The sequence below is a fragment of the Rhinolophus sinicus genome, linkage group LG01, assembly GCF_036562045.2.
Source record: "Rhinolophus sinicus isolate RSC01 linkage group LG01, ASM3656204v1, whole genome shotgun sequence".
NCBI classification, from domain to species: Eukaryota; Metazoa; Chordata; class Mammalia; order Chiroptera; family Rhinolophidae; genus Rhinolophus; species Rhinolophus sinicus.
In genome coordinates this window covers 4776981-4799701 of record NC_133751.1, presented here as the reverse complement: position 1 = coordinate 4799701, position 22721 = coordinate 4776981, and the positions used below count along the sequence as shown (strand labels likewise).

At 47.3% G+C, this 22721-nt stretch overlaps 1 protein-coding gene across 1 annotated transcript in view; it reads left to right on the top strand.

Annotated features, from left to right (window-relative positions):
• Positions 1-22491, top strand: part of PCP4 (Purkinje cell protein 4) — a 53020-nt gene extending 30529 nt beyond the window's left edge. The window contains exon 3 of the mRNA XM_019745650.2: positions 22085-22491. Within this exon, the coding sequence (XP_019601209.1) occupies positions 22085-22212 (128 nt within the window). The 3' untranslated portion in view covers positions 22213-22491. The remainder of the gene's footprint in view (positions 1-22084) is intronic.
• The last annotated feature ends 230 nt before the right edge of the window (positions 22492-22721 follow it).

The following is a 22721-nucleotide window of genomic DNA, read 5'->3' as shown; positions in this document are numbered from 1 at the left end:
CGCCCCCTTTGACTGCAGATCATCCAACAGATACCAAACGTTTTCCTTTTGGTGTTTGTTGTTGTGCATGACGATCTTTCAATAAGTACGAATGGACTTGGGCAGGTTTTGCCTAAGATATATTTCATCTATCACCGCTCCTTGGAAGGGTGAGGAGTGAGGTCTCACGTGGGAAAGTAGATCAGCTTGGAGTAAGAAGGAGCCGAGGGTAGATCCAGGAACAAAAGCTGACAGCGCTCTCTATCACACGGAGGGAGACGGTCGCATCTGGCAGGAGGCTTTGCCTGGGTCTTCATGCTCCTGTGCATGGGAAGCGTGGGATGAGCGGCAAGAGGAAGAAATGCAGTTTCTAGGACGGCTACCGGGGAATGGCGCCACGTATCTGCCTACAGCAGTTGACATCACCTGGTTCTATTTCAGACGTGGGATGCGGTAGATGGGAGTCTGAGGGCCGACTGAGAGGAGCCTGCAGCTGCAATACAGAGTTGTTTGTGGTTTTTCCACAGGCTGTGTGTGCGGGCGTCTGGGGCCAGGGCCTTGTGAAGCTCCCTTCCAATCGAGCCTAGATTTCAGTAGGAGTTTAGTGGGCACTGACGGTCCTATGCTAAGACTCTTCGAAAAGCCACAAAGACAAAGAATGTTGAGTGGCAACATGTATCAGAAATGTGCTGTTTCAAATATTTACGGGCTGCCCCTGGCTGTGGGAAAAACACTTTCCTAAAGCGACTGGTCTCTAAGGTGTGCCCCGATTTCCAGGCCAGGAAGCTGGAAATCTTTCCTGCTAGTTCACTGAAACCATGGGCTGCACGAAGCCCAGGATTCACTGTGCGGATGTGTCGAGTGCTGCCGTGAAAACCGCAGACACGTGACGCTTTCGTGGCGAAAAGTCAAATGGTTCTGCTCTCCATCGGGGGTCTCTTGGCTTTTCGCTCCTTCTTTTTCTACATTTGAAGCAAATAGAAAAACAAATTCGAAACAACAGTGGATGAAATACTAATACGGCTTTCAAATATTACGAGCGGGATGTCCTTTGTGTTGTTGGCTCTGCACACTCTAAGGAATCCATGTGCCAGGAGGAGGATGTGGACATATGGGTACACAAGGTTGCTTCTGCTAGTGATCCAGATGGGGAAAGAATTAAATTGCAATTGCTTGTGAAGCCAGACCTTTAAACCATCAGGGTCTCCACACAAACCTGGTCGATCGGTAATACGGTCCAACAAGTGAGTTGACTGGAGATTACTTTAGGAATTAGTGCTGACAAGGAACTCAGAACCGTCAATCTCGTGCATAATCTCCTGTTTGATTCCACTGCAGACTTGGAGGGTGGGTAGGGAGGCCATGCCAGGCAAAGCTGCTCAGAAAGTCAGGTGATTTGCCCACGGACACATTAGTCAGAGATGGGGAGCTTTGGTTATCTGGCCAGCAGTCCAAACACACCAGGTTGTCTCCACTTATACTCTCTCCTGAGCTCCCGCTTGACGGGGGTTAAGGTTGCAAACTGGCAGCTAGAGTGGGCTGTGGTGTGAGTCAATGGAACAGACTAAGGAACAGAATAAGGTTAACGGCTTGCCCATGCTGAGAACCAGAGTTTCAACAGCGTCATTAGCTCATCAATTTAGTTAACTAGCCTCTCGCAAACACAGGTGATGTCAAACTAATTACAGGGACAGCCATGTTAATTTTTAAACTAAAACATTGAAGCAATATATTAATTTGTGGGTGTATCCATACTTTTTCTCCCTCCCTCCCTTCTTCCCTCTCTGCCTTCTTTCCTTCCTCCTCGTTCTGCTTCTCCTTCTTCTTTTTGAGATTAAACATTGGATAACTTTAGACTAACTGAAGATAGAGTTTTGTTCCACATCAAATGGAGAAGGCCCATATGCTTTAGTGAAAAACTGAAATATAAATTATGCTAAAAAATTGTCATTTAAGATCTTTTTAAGCCTGTGAACCAAGTTGTACCAGGAAAATAATGATCCTTCTGTCCTTTAGAGTCCTGCCCCAAGCAGGAGACAGAAAGTTTCATATTCTGTTTATCAGTTATCCATATGGACATAACATTTCTCAAGCGCTTGAAAACATTCTTGACTTTTAAGTAGGTGATACACTCATAATTTTATTTATAGAATTAATTTGCACAGCAAGCAGCTTTTCAGAAGAGAGGACCAACCTGAATTTCAGCCTGGGATACGTGATAAGATGGTTGAGGTTTGTAGGTTTCCTATTAGTGGGGTTCATCTGTGATTACAAAAGCCTGTAGAAATGTCAGTGTGTCTCCCTGGGAAAGGATGTTCTCCGTTGATAAAACAGTATAAACTGTCTTCAGAAACTGGATTTCTCTCTTAGGCTGGACCTGCTCTCCCACATGCATTGCTGTCATGAGCGGGACATGGCTGTCAAAGAGCAGCCTCACACGTGTGTGTCTTTCCACAATGTCAGACTATGAGAATAAAGCCATGGATCCAGTCCTGCTACTCGGTTTCCCACGGGCATTAACCAAGGCTCTGGCCAGAGCACAGTCTCCAACAGTCAAGGCGGAGTGATTCCACACAGGAGGCTCCCACAGGTGTGCAAGCGGTAGGGGTTGGGCGAGGCAAACAGAGTCTTAGGAAAGAAGCATGAGAGAGAGAGTCCTGTGTTCAGCGAGAGTCCCGAGGCGCTGGTGTGCGTTTTGTCGGGCGTCGGGTCAGGCCGGTGAGACGGTCAGGACGTGAGGTTTCGGGGGCTCCGTCTGGGACGAGTGCAGGTGCGGCTGTCAGCTCCTCGGGGGAGGCCTGAGCGAGGAGCCGTCAGTGAGCTCTGGTCTTATGCCTGAGACTGGGAGTGGTGCCCCCACCTGCAGTCCCATAAAGTGTCCAGGTGGTCACACTCCACCCTGCGTCTGGAGTTACCCGGTCAGGGCGTTCCTGGGTGAGCTTTCACGGGAGGCTCTGGCATGACTGTCGCTCTGACTGACACAGATATCGGAATGACGCGAGTCCCTTTTGTGTTCATAATGAATGCTCTATACTATTGCTCAGCGAACAAGAAGTCTTGGTGTCCCTGTGACCATCTCCGGGGCACCCTTAGAACCACCACTGAACCTGCTTTAGACCCAAGGGCAGGGGTGTCCCTGCATCTCACAAGAAAGCTCTCTGCCAGTGGTTCTAGAATATGGTCCTGGGGGGAGCCCCAGGGGCCTGGCGTGAGCGCATGTGAATTCCACTCAACATTATTGACTGGTTTCCTCCAGCGTTCTCAATCACTAACACTGGAGTTTCTGATCGATGCTAATTAATTGTGAAGATTTAGCTCAATTTGGACTATTCATTCAGGAACTGGTGCTATTTCTCTCCAGGTACAATTTTTATTCTCTCTTAAGTGGGCTTCTCCTTGTGTTTAGGAATTGACTGATTTTCATTAACGTGGGCAAGCTGAGAATAGACTGGCTCTGAATCTTTTTAAAAGATTTCCTTATTAAAGTATAATTGGCATACAATATTGTATTAGTTTCAGGGGTACAACATAGTGATTCGACGTGTATATATCTTACTACGTGATCACCACGATGAGTCTAGTAACCATCTCTCCCTCTGCAAGGTGATCATGACCTTCTTGACTGTATTCCAGATGTGACAGTGGAGATTTTGGCCCTGAGCTGAGACCTAGTCCAGCAGACTGGTGGCATCACTGGCTTTGCCACAGTGGCAGGTGCCATCGCACTCACTTTTTCAGGGGAGTCAGGAGAGCAGATAAATACCTCGAGCCACCACACATCAGACGGACTTTGTCACAAGACTGGAGCAGTGTCACCCAGTCAAGTGCTCTGGAAGACACGGCCTAACAATCTCCTTCCCAGTTGTTCTCTGATGGTTACCGCCTTTCATTTTCTACCCTCTGTGAGGGGCAGGGCCAACTATCAGTGGTAGGGTCCGTGGGAAAATGGAAACATGGCCCTTGTTAAAAACTTCTCGGGCAGAGCATTAGTCAAGCTTGGGCCTTCTGAGTGTGGGACCCTGCGCACGTTGCCTGCTGTGAGGCTGGCCTGTGATGGGTGCCACATACAAACGTCCTTTTTTAAAAAAACAAACATGCATTATTTATTTCATGGTACATTTTCTTCCAGCATTTTCTAAACTGCTATCCTGGAGTAAGGAGATAGATAATTGGAAACTCCTTGGTGTGAAAATTAATTTGAATCTAATTTCACAAACAAGGGGCATAAAACTTCCCTGCTTTTTCTGTGTTTCCTTACTTGTTAATGGACTTAGCAAATATCCTGGGTCACTTTGTATACTGGTTGTCAATTTCTATGATTTCTGGTTTTGCACCATGCTTTATGGAGGATCAAAGATGACTACAAGGTCTTTGGCCCCTGGAGAGGGGGTTCTGAGTCCCCCTTCCTGCGTCAGGTAGGCTGTGACCCCTTAGACCAACCGCGCACAGCACAGGAAGGCACGTGACTTGCTGGGCCTGGACCTTAGAAACTGGGGGCTTCTCCTTTTCCTCTCTGGGAGTGTTTGCAGTGGGAGAAGCCAGTTGCCACTTAAGAAGTCCGACTACCTTGAAACCATCGTGCTCTGAGGAAGCTTGAGCTAGCCACGTGGAGCAGCTCCTGGATCGATGCCCAACCTGCCAGTGGCTGCTGGGTACCCCGGCCAGGCTGGCACACAGGTGGGCAGAGATCCTCCAGGTGACCCCAGCTTCCAGGGCCATCTGGCTGCAACTGCATGGAAGGCGCCAGTAAGAAGGGCCCAGCTGAGCCCACCGACCTATGGACCTTGGGAGACAACACTCAGTTCTTGTGTTTAAGCTGCTAAGTGTTGGGGTAATTCGTTTCGCAGTGATGGTTAACTGGAACGTACTGAAACCTCTCTCGTCTTGCCAGCACATCAGTTGGTCCTTCCCTTCTCACTCCACCCCTCCTGGCAGTACATCCTTGGTAGCTTTCTGTGCTTTGTTGGTTAGAATGTAATCTCTTCACAGTGCAGACTTTAAGGTCTTTAATAACCAGAAAAGAGATGCTGTAAAAACAGTATGGACGCTAACTTTGTTTTGCTCATTCGTTCATTCATTCATTCAGAAATATTTGCTGACACCAAATATGTGTGGTGATGGAATATTTTAAAAGAGCGATGCTTGGAGAATGGAGTCAGCAGGGCTTCGTGATGAATGGATCAGTCATGGTGCTGGGAGGAAACGGAGAGCACAGGCCACCTGCGTAATCTGAGGAGACCTAACTGCAAAGGGACCATTTGCAAAGGTGTCCAGAGTGTAGGGAAACACACAAAGAGTGGTGTAGACCTCAGAATAGCAGTGGCAGGGCTGGGAAGGAGGCACCGGAATCCAGAGAGGGTGCAGTGTGGGGGGATCGTCCGGTGGGGATGCGTTCTTCTGTTAAAGGACATACCTGAACTTCTGGACAATTTTGCAGACTTTCAAGGTTGCCAGATTTAGCAAATAAAAATACGAGATGTCCAGTTAAATTTCCACGTCAGATAAGCCAAAAAAAAAGGTTTATGGTATAAATATGTCCCGTGGAATATTTGGAGCATACTTACACTGAACATTTTTTCGTTGTTTATCGGAAGTTCACATTTAACTGAACACTGTGTATTTTATCTGGCAACCCTAGCAGAGAATGAGGCAAGAGCATAACTACCCAGATCTCCCTCTTTCTGTCTTCTGATGGCCTCTTGGACCACGCACTCGATGAACCCACCCAAAGCTACAGCACAATGGCTGGGAAGAGCGGGAAGAGGGCAGACATTGGGTCAGGACGGCAGGAGCTGAAAAATTGCCGTGCATCTTGCCAATGCACTTTCCTTGCAGGACCTTGGGGCCAGGTCACCCCAGGCCCTTCTCAGTTTTCCCTGATGAAAAAATGCAGCCTATTATACTATAAGTGATCACAGCTTTACAAAGACAAAGTGGGAATGATTTTTGTATACCAATTCTGGGTTGATTTCAGGAAGAAAAAGTCAGAAAAGCAGTCCATCCGTGTCATCCTTTTATTTTAACTGTGTAGTGTCATTGGTTGGCCTAATATTTTTAAAGAAAGAAAAGCAGTCAGCTCTATTTTTGAGAGATGATGTACTTGACATTCTTAGAGCAATTAGGCTGTCCCTGTGAAGGTTGACGTGTGTTCCAGGCCGTCAGTTTAAGCCCGAGCTCCCCAGGTGTTACTTAGAAGAAAAGGGAGGTGGCCAAACATGGAGGTGGGGTCCCTAATGGGAGTGCAGCCAGGATGGGGTGGCGGGTGGGAGTGTGTGAGAATGGATCCAGAGCTGTGCACTGAAGGGAAAGTCTGATGGAGCCCAAGTCAACAGGGAAATAGATGGGGTGGGGGGCGGAGCAGGCACGGTTCCCCCTGCAGGTCAGGTTATTAGCAGGAGGGAGGGGGCCCAAGCTTCCTGCCTCCTGGCGTTTGGGCCCACCAGGAACCAAAGGAGTAAGATGTGGGCAGGCCTCCTCCAGTGACTAGGGGCTGGAAGCCACATAGGCAGCTGCAATGGCCACAGGAAAGGTTTTGCCACGGGGCCACCAGTGACTGTAGGTGTCCTGAGAGCCCTGGAATAGCAGCTGCCTGGCCTGAGGCTTGGGCGTTAACCTGGGATGGATGTAGCTCAAACCTGTCCCCAGCCAGCGGTTTAGCAGAAGATGCTAGAATTTCCTTCCCTCTCCTGGAGAGGCATCAGGGAGTGGATTTGCTTTCATTTAGAGCGAGCTTTGAGTTAAACTTCAAACTTGTGACTGCAAGATGAGCTGCTTAAAAACTATGAGAAAGATCATCTTCTTCTCTTAATTAAGTGCGAAGCAGAACCCAAATCTTCATCCCTTTCGTTCCCCACACAGCCGGGGGAACTGTTGTCTCACACACCTCAGTGAGGATATTCCAGAAGGAAATGAGGCTTTGAGCCCCTCTGACGTAAGCCGGACATTGGAAGTTCCAGAGGGAAGAAGGGCAGCCAGTATTGGGACCACTGAACTTAGAATGTAATTATTTATAAACTTCACTTTTTTCAGCATTATGTGGAGTACTTATTATTATTATTATTTTTACAGAAATTGCTGCTTGTCACGAGTGAGAAGGCTAATTACTTGCATATAACTAGATTGGAATTCATAAGACATTTAAGAATTATTTCCCTTGATGAAGACTCCCTCTCCTGCTCCCCAAAACCTAAACAGTAGATGCTCCTTCCCAGCTTTCTGGGTGTGTGTGGGGGGGGCGCTTCTGGGTACTGGCCACAGTCGTCCTGTTCCAGCTGCCACTTTCCTTTTTCCTGTTGGGATCTGGAATTGAGTTGACCTTTGACCAGCTGAAACATGTATTGATTTCATAGACCCCGGTAGGAGGCAGGGGAGGGGGTCGGGGAAGACAGTGATATGGCCTCCTTCACAACGTTTCGGAGAACACCCCTTCCGGTAATTTACAATTATGTGAAATGAAAGCTTGCTGCTATTTTTGTGCTTGGCAAGTGACTTCTTCCATACGTTTAAAGCATGTTCTTCTCTCTCTGCCATTCCACTGTCCCAGACCCTGAAGATAACTGAAAATTGAATGGTGCTCCGGCATTCATTTAGAAAGCACAGTCTGCTCCGATGGTAGAGCTGCTTTCACGGCCAGAGGCTGATGTGAGAGGCATAACTGCCACTTCACATTCCACCTTCACAATTAGCTCACGGACCCCAGGGTGAAAGGAAGGACCGACCTTTGCACGCGGCAGAACTCACTTCCCTCCGAGTCACTAGTAGTTGCGCTAATTACGATGAGACAGTGAGTCTTCCTGCTGCCGACCTTTCTTAGATTTTAGGGTTTCCGAATTTCACTGCAAGCATAGTCCTGTCGACTGTCTGAAATGATGTACACTTAACCCAAATTCAATTTCCCAACAGTCCAAAAAAGGTGTTTTTGTAGTGTGCTTTGTAAATGGTCTGGGTCATCAGAAACGGCCCATGAAGATGCCTGTTGTAGGTTATAATGCCTTTTCTGGCCACGAAAAGTGCCCTAAATATTCCTCCAGGTAGTCACACTCAATAATCGTTTCCCAGGCATTTTGGAAGAAAATAGAGAGATAGTTAGCACCAAATTTTTGCTGAGCTTAGACATGGGTTAGTTGTCGCCATGCCACCTCCTCTCCAGCCGCATTTCGGTATTTTAGTAGATGGCTTTTAGGATCTTTATTTTTAGCCATCCCCTGATTGCAGGGCCTCTGAGCCTGCTTGGCTAGTCAGGCCAGAAACCACATCTGATTCTCAGTGTGCTGTGAAGGGCGGGGGAAGGGTGAGTCCCCGGAGTTTCTTGTCCCTGTTGTCTGTCTTGTGGTTTGGCCATTTGCCTGTGGTTAACCCACGGTGAATCACTTAATATCTTTAGGTCCCAATTGTCCCCGTTTGGGAAGATGTTGTTTTTAGTGTCATTTTGACGCTGGATAATTCTGTGGCTGTATCTGTCCCAACACAGATAGGATGCTTGACTTCTTTTGATTTTATTTTCTGCCCGCATTGAGGGAATATGACCTGTGAGTCCAAAGGAGAAATCCAGTGCTATTTCTTAGTGGAGGGGAAAGAAGGTACAATGGACAGAATCTGAATAGGACTGTCACCGACTGTGAACATGTGATAACAAATACCATGTTTTCCCGAAAATAAGACCTAGCTGGACCATCAGCTGTAATGCGTCTTTTGGAGCAAAAATTAATATAAGACCTGGTATTATACTTATATATTATATTATATTACATTATATCATATTATATGACCCTGTCTTATAGTAAAATAAGACCAGGTCTTATATTAATGTTTGCTCCAAAAGATGCATTAGAGCTGATTGTCCGGCTAGGTCTTATTTTTGGGGAAACACAGTCATATAAGCATTTCAACGAGATGGGTGAAAATGGGAAGATTTAGGCTTTTATCTGGTCAAACTGCTTTTCTGACTAGTGACTTCTGAACATAGAAGGGGGCTCATTTCCCTGGATGTTTCCGTGCTGCACATTCAGTTTTGCAGTGAGGCTGCCTGGCCAGGGACTGGCCTCCAGGCGAGGACAGGTGTAGGCACCAGCCAACTCACTGCAGGAGCACAAAAGAGGGGGTTTGCTCCCAGGGCTGAAATAGACACACCTGCACCCATAAAGGGCCTGCTGTCAGCACCCTGTATCCTCTGCTTACCCATGAGATTAAATGTTTATGCCAGTTTTGCAATCAAAAGGTATTCCAACTCTCTTTTGAAACTTTATACCCACTTCACTTGTGGATCTGGGCCATGCCACCTGGTGCCACTCATTTATTGCAGTTGTGCATGAGGTGCCGATATGTACCCTCTCTAGCCCCATGGTAATTAAATGTGGAGTTACAGCTGCTTCTTGAAATATCTCACCTGAATTTTCTAAACCCAGCCCGTTGACACCTGAAATTACGGCAATGCACAGAAGAGTTGAACGATAATTTTGAAATTATGAGCCTGATTAGTTTGCAGGAGGCTAGAATTGGATCTTAGAAGACATTTGGAGCTACCTTCATATCAAACGTTCAGTCTTATTCTGTTCACACATCTCAAAGCTGAACAAAACCATAAAATCTTGCCAATTACAGATCTGGGCTGAAAGTAGCCTAGTCGGTCATCCCGAGTATTCAAACCTGGCAAAATATAACCCCTGGTGTATATTTCTTCAGCTCAACTGAACATGACTTTAGCAAAAGGTCAGATGCGACTGCTCTGGGGAACGCTTCCATTCGCTAATAGACTGATGTTAGACATTTTATTTTTCTAACATTCTGTCTAAATTGGTTTCCCCATCAGTTTCTTGGCATCAGCCTCTATTAATGCTCCCTTGAGCTGCTGCCACCCAAAATGGGTACTTTGTCATGGCTTAAGTTTTTGATCTAGACAGAAATGCTTCTACTACCTCTGCTGATAGAATGCTTTAAGGGATGCTATTTCAATGTTGGTCCTTTGAAAAATGATGATTTTTTAAAAATGATTTCACAACTGAGTAATTTGGGATCACGTTGCCTGCCACTGGAAATGTCTGTTTTTGGAATTCTTGAAATAACAATACTCTGCTTTATTTTCGGTCTGTAAGAACTTCTGGATGGGGGGGCTTTGATGGCCTATACAAAGGGCAGGCGCCTTGCTCTCCTGTCACCGTGTCACATAAAAGACACTGGTTAAACAGTGGCTCGTCAGACCACGCACAGCCCCCACCTGAGTTCTTCTGGGCTTCACAGCTTTTCTACTACCTCGGAAAGCACTACTTATTCCATTTCTTCTTGGAACCCATCAGAACATTATTATTAAATAATGCAAAAACTAAAACCAACACTCTGCTGTCAGCTAGCCCTGCTAAGTCTGGAGCACTCTATGGTTCAGCAACCTGGTCCAGAAACCACCTAACTTTATTCCTTCTTGCACATTAGATCTTATTCTGTCTTCATAAATATGTAAACCCATCCTCCTGATAAGGAGGATAGCAAAATTCAAAGCTTAAAATGACTCACCTCTAAACAGCAATTCCCAACAAATCAGTAAGTGCTTGGTCATGAGCTCTTAAGGCAGTGTTATTAAAAAAACAAACAAACAAACAAAGCACAATAAAACAACACACAAATAGAAGTGATGTGTCTTTGCCTTAAACATGCGGAAAGGGATGTACAAGACTGAGGCTGTGTGTCAGGAAACCAGGGTGTGTGGAGTTTAAATCCACAGGCTGGCAGGTCCTAGACCCAAAGTGTAATCTTTGTTTACACACAAATACACGTTTACAAACAGAGGCACACACCTCTGTGCAGGACCCATCTGTGTCCCTAGGACATTCCGACATGGAACGCTTGACCACGTTCAGAATGCATGCAGAGAATTTCAACATATGGGAAGTCGGGGATGTATGTAGTCTCATCTGTTTCTGTTCCTCTTTTTCTTGTCGCACATGGCAAGAGTAGAGAGCTAAGCGAAGCACAGGATGTGTGACCGGGTGGGGAACCAAGGTGGGTGGCAGCCTGGAGTTAGAGATTGTGAGCAGTAACGAGCATGAATCAGCCTGGCCGCAGCTGGACCTGGTGTGGACCCGGCTCTTGTTTTGTTTCTCAGACCCCCTTTCAAGCATCGCTCTGAGAGATGGGAATGTGTCTGGTGAGACAGTGCAGCCCCTCAGCTTAGTTGCCGGTGGGGGTGCAGGAAGAATGCAGAGACACCTGCCAGCGCTGGCTGGGCGGGCAGGCGTCTGCTGGAGAAATGCAAGGTATCTTCAATCTGGCAGCTCACAGAGAGCAAAGGGGCAATCCCAAAGCCTGAAAACGGCTCCTTCCCTCTCCCTTTCCAGGGTGCAGGCAATGACTTTTTCTTTTTTATTAAATTTATTGAGGTGACAATTGTTAGTAAAATTACATAGATTTCAGGTGTACAATTCTGTATTACATCATCTATAAATCCCATTGTGTGTTCATCACCCAGAGTCAGTTCTCCTTCCATCACCTTTTCAATCCACACTGTTGTTTGTGTTTCTTGTCATTCACGAAGCTTGACTAATCATCCCACAAGAACCCTAGGGCTTGTCTGGCCTTTAGTCTTATCAGCCTTTCTCCTCCTCCCTCCCCGAGTCCTGGAGTACCTTCCATTTCCCCCAGCTCCTGCCTTTCCCCTTGAAAGCCAAAGCCTCTAGCATGAGGGTTTGAGGCGAGTTAGAAACTCAACGTGCTCAAGTCAGGTTTTTATATTAATAAAGTGAACTAATGCTCCTTTGAGAGGACTTGAAGAGGTCCTGTGATTGCATTGTGAATTATGATTGCATTTGACTTTTCTTTCCGTTGAAAACTGGGGAACTCTGTGCAATTCTCTATGGCAGTGAAATTTTCAGAGTTTAATCCTTTAAAATTGGTGTTTTGAAGTTTAGAAGGAAGGGGAATCGTGAGTCCGAGAAGGTTCCATCCTCTGAAATGGTAAAATCAGGGAATATATTTAAAAAAAAAAGAAGAAAAACTATTCTGAAGCTTTGGCAGGAAGGAAAAAATGGGCCTGGAGCAGAGTGAAGGGAGTGGGTTTCAACTTGATGAGGGAAATGCCTTCAGGGGAGACTCCCCTTGCTCACATTCGTGTCCTGTGTTTTCAAGCACTCAGAAAGTTTCATACTTTCAAAAGCTGGATGGGTCAGCGCGTGGAAGGAGCCGCTGATACCTTACGAGGAGAGAATGGGCAAGGCCCAGCAGGAAAGCCTGCGAGTGATGGTTGGCAAGGGTTCCGAATATGCAGGAAATATTTCTGTAAAAAACTGAGATTTTTAAAGTAGTAAGTGCTATAAAGAAATGGCCATCCGTATCAGAAATTGGACGGAAGAAAAAACATGTCATTGTTAACCTAAAAATAATAAGGCCTTTCAAAGTGAGAAGGAAAAGGAAAGTGCACGTTCTCTCCTCATCCCTGTCAACACCTTGAGGCACAAACCTAGATTCCTTATCATCCCCACCGCAAACACAGGGGTGATTTGAACCTCGGAAAGGCAATTCTGAGCCAACTTGCGCAGTTGGAACTTGAATTTGAGCCTTTCCAAGTGAAGCTGTTTCCCCTCATACCTCATCGCCTGTCTTTATGTTTTCCCTAGAAAATGTAGGCCTTTTGTCTATTGTTATAGAATGAATCGTGTCCACCCCCTGAAATTCATGTCTTGAAGCCCTAACCCCCTCACCCCCCAATATTTCAGAATGTGTCTTTATTTGGTGATTTTAAAGAGGTGATTAAGTTAAAATGAGGCCCTAAAGGTGGGCTCTGAGCTAATATGACTGGTGTCCTTATTAGAAGAAGAGATTAGGACATAGACACACACACAGAGATGACCACGTGAAGACACAGAAAGAAGACGCCCGTCTACAAGTCCAGGACAGAGGCCTCAGAAGGAACCAATCCTATTGACACCTTGATCTTGGGCTTCCAGCCTCCAGAACTGTGAGGAAATAAATGTCTGTTGTTTAAGTCACCCAGTCTGTGGGACTTTGTTATGGTGGCCTGATCTGACTAATACAACTAGCAACCAAGTTTGCCTTTTCAATAGAAAAAATATGGGCTGGTGCTCAAGCCGCCATATTGGATCGTAGATTGGAAGCCTTACACCAAGGATGGAAAGTCATTAATAAAGCCATTGTCTTTTTTTTGTTCTCTTAATGTATTTGGGGACAAAATCTGATCTCATCAGTGTTCATTTCTTCCATAGATTCCCAAAGATTCACGCACACTTGATAATGTAAATGCCACAGCCGGGGAGCCATGTTATAAAAGCAAGGTGCATCGAGTAAGGGACCAGAGAAACTGAGTATGGGAAGCCCAGACCCAGAGGAGCTGGCAGTAAGCTATCGCCCTGAGCCCAGCAAATCGGGCTTTGCATTAACCACAGCCCGGTGTGAGTGGGGAAGCCTGGGGGGTCAGAGTGCCTCTATTTTAGGACAAAAGAGAATTTCACTCTTTCAGGAAAAGCTGCAAGTACCAAAGAAGGTGTGAACTTGGTAAATGGAAAGGTAGCAGGAATGGGAATTGTGTTTTATTTGATGTGAGAACAGTTTAGATGCAGAAAGCCCCCTTGCCTGCTGCTGCCAATGCCTGACCCTGCTCTTTAATCTCCACGGCTTAGCCAAGCCCTGGAAAATTGCAATTGTCTGCACCAGCAGCCCCCGTTCAATAAATCCCAACCAGTGGGCAGGGAGGAGACGTTTCTGGGAGCTGGAGCTCCCATGCTGGCTGGCTGGAACCCACCCTCTGCCCAGGGACAGAGGGACTATTTGAGCTCAGGAACCACTGGCTGAGGATACTGTGTCCTCTTTAGGCTAAATTTCCAGCTTCTTAAAAGAACATGTTGTTTTTGTTTTTTATTATTTTTTATTGGCATTTCATAAAATGGATGCTCTATGCCAGCATTGTTATAAACTAGGTCTATAAATTTGTTTTATTATTTTCTTTTCTTGGGAGGGATTGACCTTTTCTCTAACACTGAATGCCTTGTTCTCTGAGTATATTTTGATCCAATTTGAGGCTTAAGGGATAAAAATTCCAATCCTTACTTGTTTCTTTGTTTTCCCTCCTCATGGCCCTGGGTTTCGGTCCTTATGAAGGAAGCCACACAGGCTCTCCTTGGCTGATAGGTGACCCTGGTGCAGGACAAGTGGGACCCCCAGCTAAGAGGCAGGGAACCCGAGTGCTGTGTCAATTAGCTTAAGGCAAGGGCGATACAACTGACAGATGTTAATTTCTTTCAAGTTAATATTACACTTTGAAAGAAAGTAGGACATTCCGAGAACCTTGGCGTTAGAACGCCCCATTTGCAAGGCATACTTAAGTCAAATCACTGTTATTTCTTTATGGAGAGCTAAAGTGTAGGTCCTTTTATAGTATGCTCTGTGCTGCGTCTCCTAATCAGGCAGACTCCTACTCAGGACAATTATATCCCAATTTACTGCTGATGTGCCAATTTCTGATCTGCAGGATTAGGCCTTAGGAGGTAATTTGTTTCTATAAAATAAACCCTAAAATATGGAGAGTTATGAATATGTAAACGCAAGCCTTTGTGTGTGTATGTGTGTGCGCACAGGCCAGTCCCTATGTTTATAACTTAGTGCCAGTACCTCTAGGCACTGATTTTACATCATCAGAAACGAACAGATCTGAGTTCCTTTGATCCAGCGTGGTGGTTAATGTGATACATTTTGGAATGGTGCGAGGTTCAAACTTTTTTCGTCGTATATTCAGGATGCATTAACGCCTCTGTTTTGCTCTGGATGACTGCATATCTGTTAATTTCTAAAGAATTTATACTAATTACCTGACGTCAGCCACTTAGATTGTGAATGCATGAGTCAAGAATAATTTTTCAAAAAGTGAAGACTAATTAATTAAAAAGTGTTGTTTCTCATTGTCGGGCTTCTGCAGCCCCTCCCCTGGGCAGGCAGGTCGCAGGCTGGCTCTGGGGACAGGCCTTCTCTTCCCACAGTCTCCTTCCTGACTACCTTAACACACACACGCTCTGCTTCTCATCACTTTGCTTTATTGTTGGAATTTCTGAAATTCCGTTACTTATTTCTGCATGTCCCTTTTTATTTTCCATTTCCCCCGGCAGACCAGGGGCTTGGGTTTGCTTTCTGCTCTCCCCAACACTGAGCACAGTGAGGGGCCCATAGTAGGCATTCCAGGCCATTTGCCAATGATGGAGCTCGGTATCAGTTCTCCTGGACCACCTTGTAAACAAGCAGATTTTTCAAACTGCTTGGCTGTATGATGTGTTTAGACTTGGATCATTTAAGAGATTTTTTGCCCCCAGAACCACATGAACTGGTCCACACAGGAGGCTGTCATCTTGGCCTATGTTTAAGGAGCTGAAAGAAATGCAACACTGCAGACCAAAAACAAGGTTTGGAGCAAGTCCTGGATCCCGGATCAGCCCTTGGCCAGCCCTGACCAGGACATCTTGGGTGATGTACGTTGTCATCTCTGCACCTTTGTAAAACAGGGACAATGGATGTTTCTTGCGGCTCTCATAAACGGTTGCAGAAGCCAGACAAGACAAAGGATACAAAGCTACTTTAAAATCTACAGAGTTCCCAAGTTAGGTTAGGTGCTGTTATGGGGTGAACTGTGTCACCCCAAATTCATATGCTGAAGCCCTGAACCCCCCAGTCCCTCAGAATGTGGCTGTGTTTGGTCACAGGACCTTTAAAGAGGTGATCCAGTTAAAATGAGGTCATGAAGATGGGTTCTAACCCAATCTGAGGCGGCGTCCTTATGAGAAGAAGAGGAGACACCAGTCCATGTGAGAGCACAGCAAGAAGGCAGCCGTCTGCAAGCCAAGGAGAGAGGCCTCAGGAGAAACCAAACCTGCCGACATGTCGGTCTCGGACTTCCAGCTGCCAGACAGAGACTAAGTGTCTGCTGCTTAAGTTCCCCAGCCTGTGGTACTTTGCAATGGCAGCCCTGCCAACTCACACAGCTGCTCACTAAGAACTGGAGGATAGGCTGGGGGACTGATTTCGTAATCACTGTTCTTGTGCCAGACTCCACGTTTGTCGGAATAGAGACACACAAACCGGATTTTAGTACGTCAAACCATTTTCCCATTCGATGGGTTTTCATGACCGTGTCAGAGACTCGTAATGTTCATTTGGGATTGTCTTCTGCTGGTAGTAGTTCTTCCCTTTTATATTTATGATTCTTTCTTTTACATTTGCCATCAAATGATCTGTAAAAGAAAATCCACTTAAGTCTGTGCAGGGGGATCTATTTAACGCTCAGGAAAGGGTGGCTCTTACTACAATGACGTCTTTAAGAAGGACTACCTGAACATTTCTCTTATGACATAATCAAATACAAACCAGCGGGGCTCCTTCCTGTCTCCGTTTCTATGAGGAAAAGGCAGTTATTCAGGAAAATAGCCTAGGAACTATCTATAGTAGTGCCAAGTGGAAATCGGAACGGGCCAGGGTTCCTTCCTGGTGGGAGGACAGCAGTGGGAGCACTGGGTCCTGCGGGGCAGCATTTCTTCATTATGCCTGCGCCAGCGGCAGAGCTCTGTGCTGTGTCCTGCTTGTTTGCTGAAGTTTCTATCCGGGGAGAAAAGTCTAATTGCTTGGGACCGCTTTGCAGCTGTGCTCTTTGTTCTGCGAGAGAGAAGTGGGGAGAGAAGGTAGATGGACATGTGATAGATGGATACTTGGGCAGGTGGACAATGTCAACTGCAATGTCAGCCTGATAGATTTGGATTCTCAGTTCCTCAGACTGCCTCCTGTCTTTGAGACAAGGTCTCGCAGGTAATGGACCTGGCAGAGTCTACGTGACTCTGAAGGGCTCGTGGCAGGTCCTGGCCCCGCCAGGCATGCAGGACAATGCACTCAGGGGGTCCTTCCCACAGCTCCTGAGCCATGTGCTCAGGAAGTCAGGTTTCCTCTCATTCTCCCGGGGAGCGGGCAGTCGCTATCTGTTTACATTAAAGCAGCTAATTGGTATGAATAATCTCTTGACCATTCTCCCGCTCAGCTTCAGAATTTCTTCACAGCGGGACACATAGAAATGATAAAATTCTAGAACCCCAAAGGGATACAAATAATAGCGACTGTGTGTTACTGGACCATTGACAAAGTGTTCTCCTGAAATACTGCTTGTTTGCTCAGACTGACAAAAAGCCACAGTTAGGAACAGAGTGTCTTTGTGTTCTGCCCACTTCAGGCAGCAGAATCCTAAATAAAAATGTTAGGTAGAGCCCACCAGTGCAGATATAAGCTGCAGACAGCTTTATGAAGCCTCACGGAGAAGGGTGAGGAGAATGGCTGCACAGCAGTCTGGAAATGGCAGTGACACGTGTTTCCCAGCCCTGCTCACTTAGGTGTACCATCCCTCCTATGGAGAAGCCGTGCAGAGGCTGCTGGCTCTCAGTGCCTCCTAGCTACGGAGACTGGGGGCACTCTTCTTGCATGTCCTGGGTTTATATTCACAGGACCTGTGAGTGGTGTGCTGCCCTGGTCTGCAGGTAGAGTCATTATGCTTTGTGCTCCTCAGTGGAGGGCATCCTATTGCAAACCCAGCTAATGCCCCTGCCCTCCCTGCTCAGTGGAGGGCATCCTATTGCAAGCCCAGCAAATGCCCCTGCCCTCCCGTGAGGGCGAGGCCGGGGACGGCCTGACCCCTGGGTGCCCTGCCTGGCTGTGTTTGATGGCCACATGGCCGGCCCTGCTGGAGAGTGCTCCTTTCCCCTCTGTCTTAGGGGCAAACATCCGTGAGTGTCAGCACTGAGCAGATGTGGGCCCCAGGCCTGGGCACTCTGGGACTGCCCAGGTGCCCCTCACCTGCTTTGCAGCTCCCACACATCCTGCCCAACACCACTGGGCCTGTAGTTTAATTTATAAACAGCCTTGACCCGCACATAACCCTGTGCCTGGGGGGAGCAGGTTTTTCAAAAAGGGTTTCACTTAATTTTCAAGATGAGCAACCTGAGACCTAGGGAAGCTATGCACCATCCCGAGGGGCACAGAGCATGCGGAGGTACCCCCAAGTCCACGCTCACCTGGACCCACACCCCCGCTTCTGCCGCCTGCCTCATCGGGAGTGGGAGGATCAGAGGTGTGGGAGTGAGCAGCCTCACCCCAGAGGAGTCTGGAGGGCGCTGGTTGCCTGATTCCAGGCCTGCCTTTCATTTGTTTCCTGGCCCTGCGCTGGTTTCAGGCTCCGATTTGTATGGAGGGGTTGAAAGCCCACCCAGAGCTCCCTGGCCTGAGTGCGCACATTATGGGGGTTTCTCAGGCTGTGTATCTGAAGGTGTCCACCTCCTGACACCCATGCCACCTGCTGGCCATCCAGGCCCTGACCACTGCCTGCGTTTTCCCCATTAAACGATACCTCCGTATGTCATTCCAATGTGGCCACATTTTCCATGTAGGGAAGAAACCTACCATCTTCTTCACCTTGTCTTCTATGATCGGTGCCCCTCAGCTGGCCCCACAGAGGCTCTGCCAAGCCACCTCCCAGAGGCCAGGTGGTAGATGTGGGGGGGAGGAACCCCTCCCACAGGGAGGTGAAGTGGTTACCACGGAGGGTGACTGCACTGGACAGCTGCCTGTCACATGAATTAATGAACTCACTTGCAATCAATGGTTACTAATTGAACGCCTATGTGTGCCAGGCTCTGTGTGAGCTGCTGGAACAAGGTGGATGATGTCCTCCCCTCATGGACCTCACACTTAAGTGGGGTGATGGACCATAGACCAGCGAGGAGAGGAAGAAGTAGAGTAAGGTAGACTGCCCCATGAAGAACCAGATGTGGGGTGAAGGGCTGGGGGCACGCCCTGTAGAGAGAACACCCTCCCAGCGCCCTTCCTGTTCCCAGAAGACATGGCCGGGGTCCTCTCTCTGGGTTTCAGAAGGAGAAAGTATCCCTGGTGCTTCCAGTGGGCACCCTGTCTCTGGCCTGGAGTGACGGGGAGGGGAGGCTGTCATGGGGCCACCCTGCATCCACTGTTGTTGCTCTCACCAAGGTGATAGAAGGAAGCCTTGGCAGGCGATGTGGATTTCTGCAGGGCCCGAGGCTCTGCAGACTGGCTCTGCAGGCTGGCACCTGGCTGTGGTCCCTTTGGATGCCCTCTTGCATCATTCCTTCTCTTCTGCTGAGTCGGGGGTGCTCGGAGCTGTGCTTTTGCAGCTCCCAGGACCACAGGGGCCATCTCCAGGCCCTTACCTCATTTGCACTGAACCCTGTGCCACCAAATCTAATTAGTTGTCCCTTCTCCTCCACAAACCGGCTCCCCCTCTTCGGCTTTGCATATCCCTGGCCAGCTCAGAAGGAGTAACAATGGCAGACCTTCCCCAGGGAACGCTCGACTCAACACAGTGAATGCAAAGTAACAATTCCTGAAATATTAGTGGTTTATTTTAAAAATACTGTAATATTTTTCAAAGGGGGCAGGAATCTATAAATCATCTTTGACTAAAGGTATTAGTTTACGATATAATTATGAAATTTATTTTTATGTCCTGTCTTTACTGTCTCATTACATAGTCCCTAAATATACAGATTTTTTTCTGCATTTTCATTTATCATTTGTCAAAAAATAATATTGCTGTTTTATTTCTTGTTATTTTAAATGGGAAAAGATGAATCAGGCCCTTCAAAAATCTCAGGTTGCAGCAGCATTTACATCTAGAAGAGAAATCTCTCATCTCTTTTTGAATCAGAGCTAATTTGTCCCCTTTACGATTACGATACAGTAGATGCAAGGAGTCCTCTGGGAGGGAAAGGATTGGGGACATTAACTCATCCTATGAAAAATGACAATTCTTAGTTCTGGAGGCGGCACTTATGCAGATGTTACTGGTATGAAGGGGTTTATCGCTGTGAGCGTGGGAGCGGCAGCCGTGCACATTTCAGGTTCGCTGGACACCCGCTGTCCAGTGTCAGGTTCCTGTGCTAATGGTCCCAAAACAGCTTTAAAGTATTGGCTTGAGCTTCAGGAATCTCCTACCCCTCCCCATGGTCCTACCTCTTAGGAGATCCTCTGAAGACAGGGCCCCTGGCCCGCGGTGCCGATTAAAGTGTGAATGGCGCCCTGATGCGGTGAAGAGGTGTCCCACTTAGTCTCTTATCATCTGGGCACTCACAGGTTACGATAGGGGCCCCACACAGGTCCTGGACATGGACGCATTCAAAATCTCTGTGGTTACGGGCATTGGCAGCACATCTGGGATAGAGGAAAACAAGTCTGCTGATTTAGGTCACGGAGCAATCAGTCCAGCGAGGCTCACAGAGCCAGCGTCCTCGCCTCCCAGGCAGAGGTGAGTTCAGGGCTTCAGCAGGACCTGCTCAGTCTCCAGGAAAATTGAGAGGAGCTGCCCCAGGGTCTGCAGAGGCAAAGTCATGCAACCAGATCGATCTGGAATGAGGGCTGATTTATATACATGTATATAATAAATAGATAAGAATTCCTGTCATCCCTCTATCATCTATCTATCTATCTACCTATCATCTCTCTCTCTATCTCTATCTATCTATCCATCCATCTATCATCTATCTATATGTATGTATGTGTCTGTCTGTCATCATCTATCTATCTATCTATCTATCTATCTATCTATCTATCTATCTATCTATCTATCTATCTATCTATCTATCTATCATCTGTGTATCTAACTACCTACCTAAGAGACAAAAAAACACTAGCAAGCAGGAGAGAACCACCTGCCTCACTTCTCAACCATCCCAGTGTCTTCCACCTTTAATGCTGCCTGAACTTTTCTGTCCAAAGTCACTGAGAGAGGAAGTGAATGAATGGACCACATTTAGCTTAGTGATGCACTCAGGCTGCCTGGTGACAAAGTCAGGAATAGAGCCCTGTCCCTCTTCCCCAGCTGGGGCTTTCTCTCCTGCCGTAGTGTTCCTGATTTCCCTGTCCCCACGCGGGATATGTCTCTCACACTCCTGGGCTCCAGGTGCAAACCCGGGTGGCAGTGAGTCTCTTGGCGCAGGTACCTAGCGGTGGGTCTTGTCTCCAGCTCTGCCTTGAGCTAACTTGAGGGCCTATTTGTCGCTTCGTCTGTAGACAAAGTAGCTGGATCTCAACTCAGACTGCATCTTAGAACCACCCGAGAGCCTTTTAGAAAAGCAGTCTGTCTGGCCCCCGCCCAGGCATGCAGGTCACCATCATGCTCTTGCTCTTGGAGCCTTTCTCACTGTGGCTGTTCAACGGGGCAGCCTGAGTCTGCGACGGGTCCCTGAGTCGGGTTTTTTTTCCCCTTTTGTAAAGAGGACTTTGTTGGTTCCTATGATTAGCTTTCACTGGACTGAGGAGTTTTAAATATTCTCCCTTCTATAACTAGAGGATTTTATTTATTTGTTTGTTTTTAGTTTTGGCTCGAAGTTGGCCAGCGCTTAGTAAGGTGCAAGGCACGAAGGGATAATCAGTTCGTGTTTTCACTTCAACTTGGCTTATAGCGTGTTTTCAACCATCATTACAGTGTGAATTAGTTATATCCTTCTGCCTGAGCCAACGAATTCCTAAGCCTGCCTCGTGGGCACAAAACGTAACACTGGTGGAAGTTCAGCCTCACTGTGAAGGTCAAATGGTGTCCTTCGTTGGTGACAATGATAAAAAACAGGAGCCCTGGTTCAATAAGCCACTGCCACTGGCAGTAGAAGTATACACAGAAGCTCAGTCACTAACTCAGAGCTGTGGCAAGTGTCAGCTACCCCTGGGTCCACACCTGTGCACTATTTGAATTGTATCTACATGCGAAACCAGGGCAACGTAACAGTGCAGCTAATACGTTTAACACTCTGTGTATAACGTGGTCATGAGACACAGAGAATCAGGTACAGAAAATATCCGAGATGGTGAGACCATGTCCTCGAGTTTCATCACAGCTGCAGGCGAAGGGTTCAGGCGACCAGAAGATGGTGGTTCTGAGGAGGGTCAGGACACATGCCGCTGGACTTGAGTTTGCAAACTGGGTCTTGTGCTGTGGGTGGTGAGTGCACACCACATGCTGGTCCGGAGGCTTTGCTCCTCCAGAGCCAGAGCCGCTGTCTGCCTTCCTGCTTGCTTTCAGCTCAGTGATGGCCTTATGTCTGTGTTTTTCTTGCTACAGATGGGCAGAAGAAAGTTCAAGAAGAATTTGACATCGACATGGATGCACCAGAGACAGAACGTGCTGCGGTGGCCATTCAGTCTCAGTTCAGAAAATTCCAGAAGAAGAAGGCTGGGTCCCAGTCCTAGCGGGAGAGCCCCTTCCTAGTCTGCCAGAAGACACCAAATTCAACCACCATCTGTCAAGAAATTAGAGAAAACACCGTAGAGAGCAATCATCTGCACACACTGCACACACAGCAGTCCCACAATGCATGTACAGAGACCCGTGATATTTATACCCTCTTAGGAAAGTGTAGACAATGCAGTTGTGAGTGGCTTAATCTCTGTGTTCATCCCCAGTATCATTCCTCCTGCAACTACTCTCCTTGATGTTGTAATAAAATGGAGTTGAGATGCGTGATTAAAGTGTCTGCCTTCGTCTCTCCCTTTGTATTGATCTGGAAAGTCCCCAGTGTTGGAGACACCTCACGCCCCATGGCTGTTTTCTCTTTTCCTTAAGTTTAGAGCTGAAACACGGTGTCTCTGGTAGGAGTTTTTCTGCTGAGAATGAGAGACCCATTCCCATTTGGAGAGCACTGACTGCCGACTGACCGGAGATCGCAATGCATTTTCTTCTGTGATGGGAATGGAGCTCT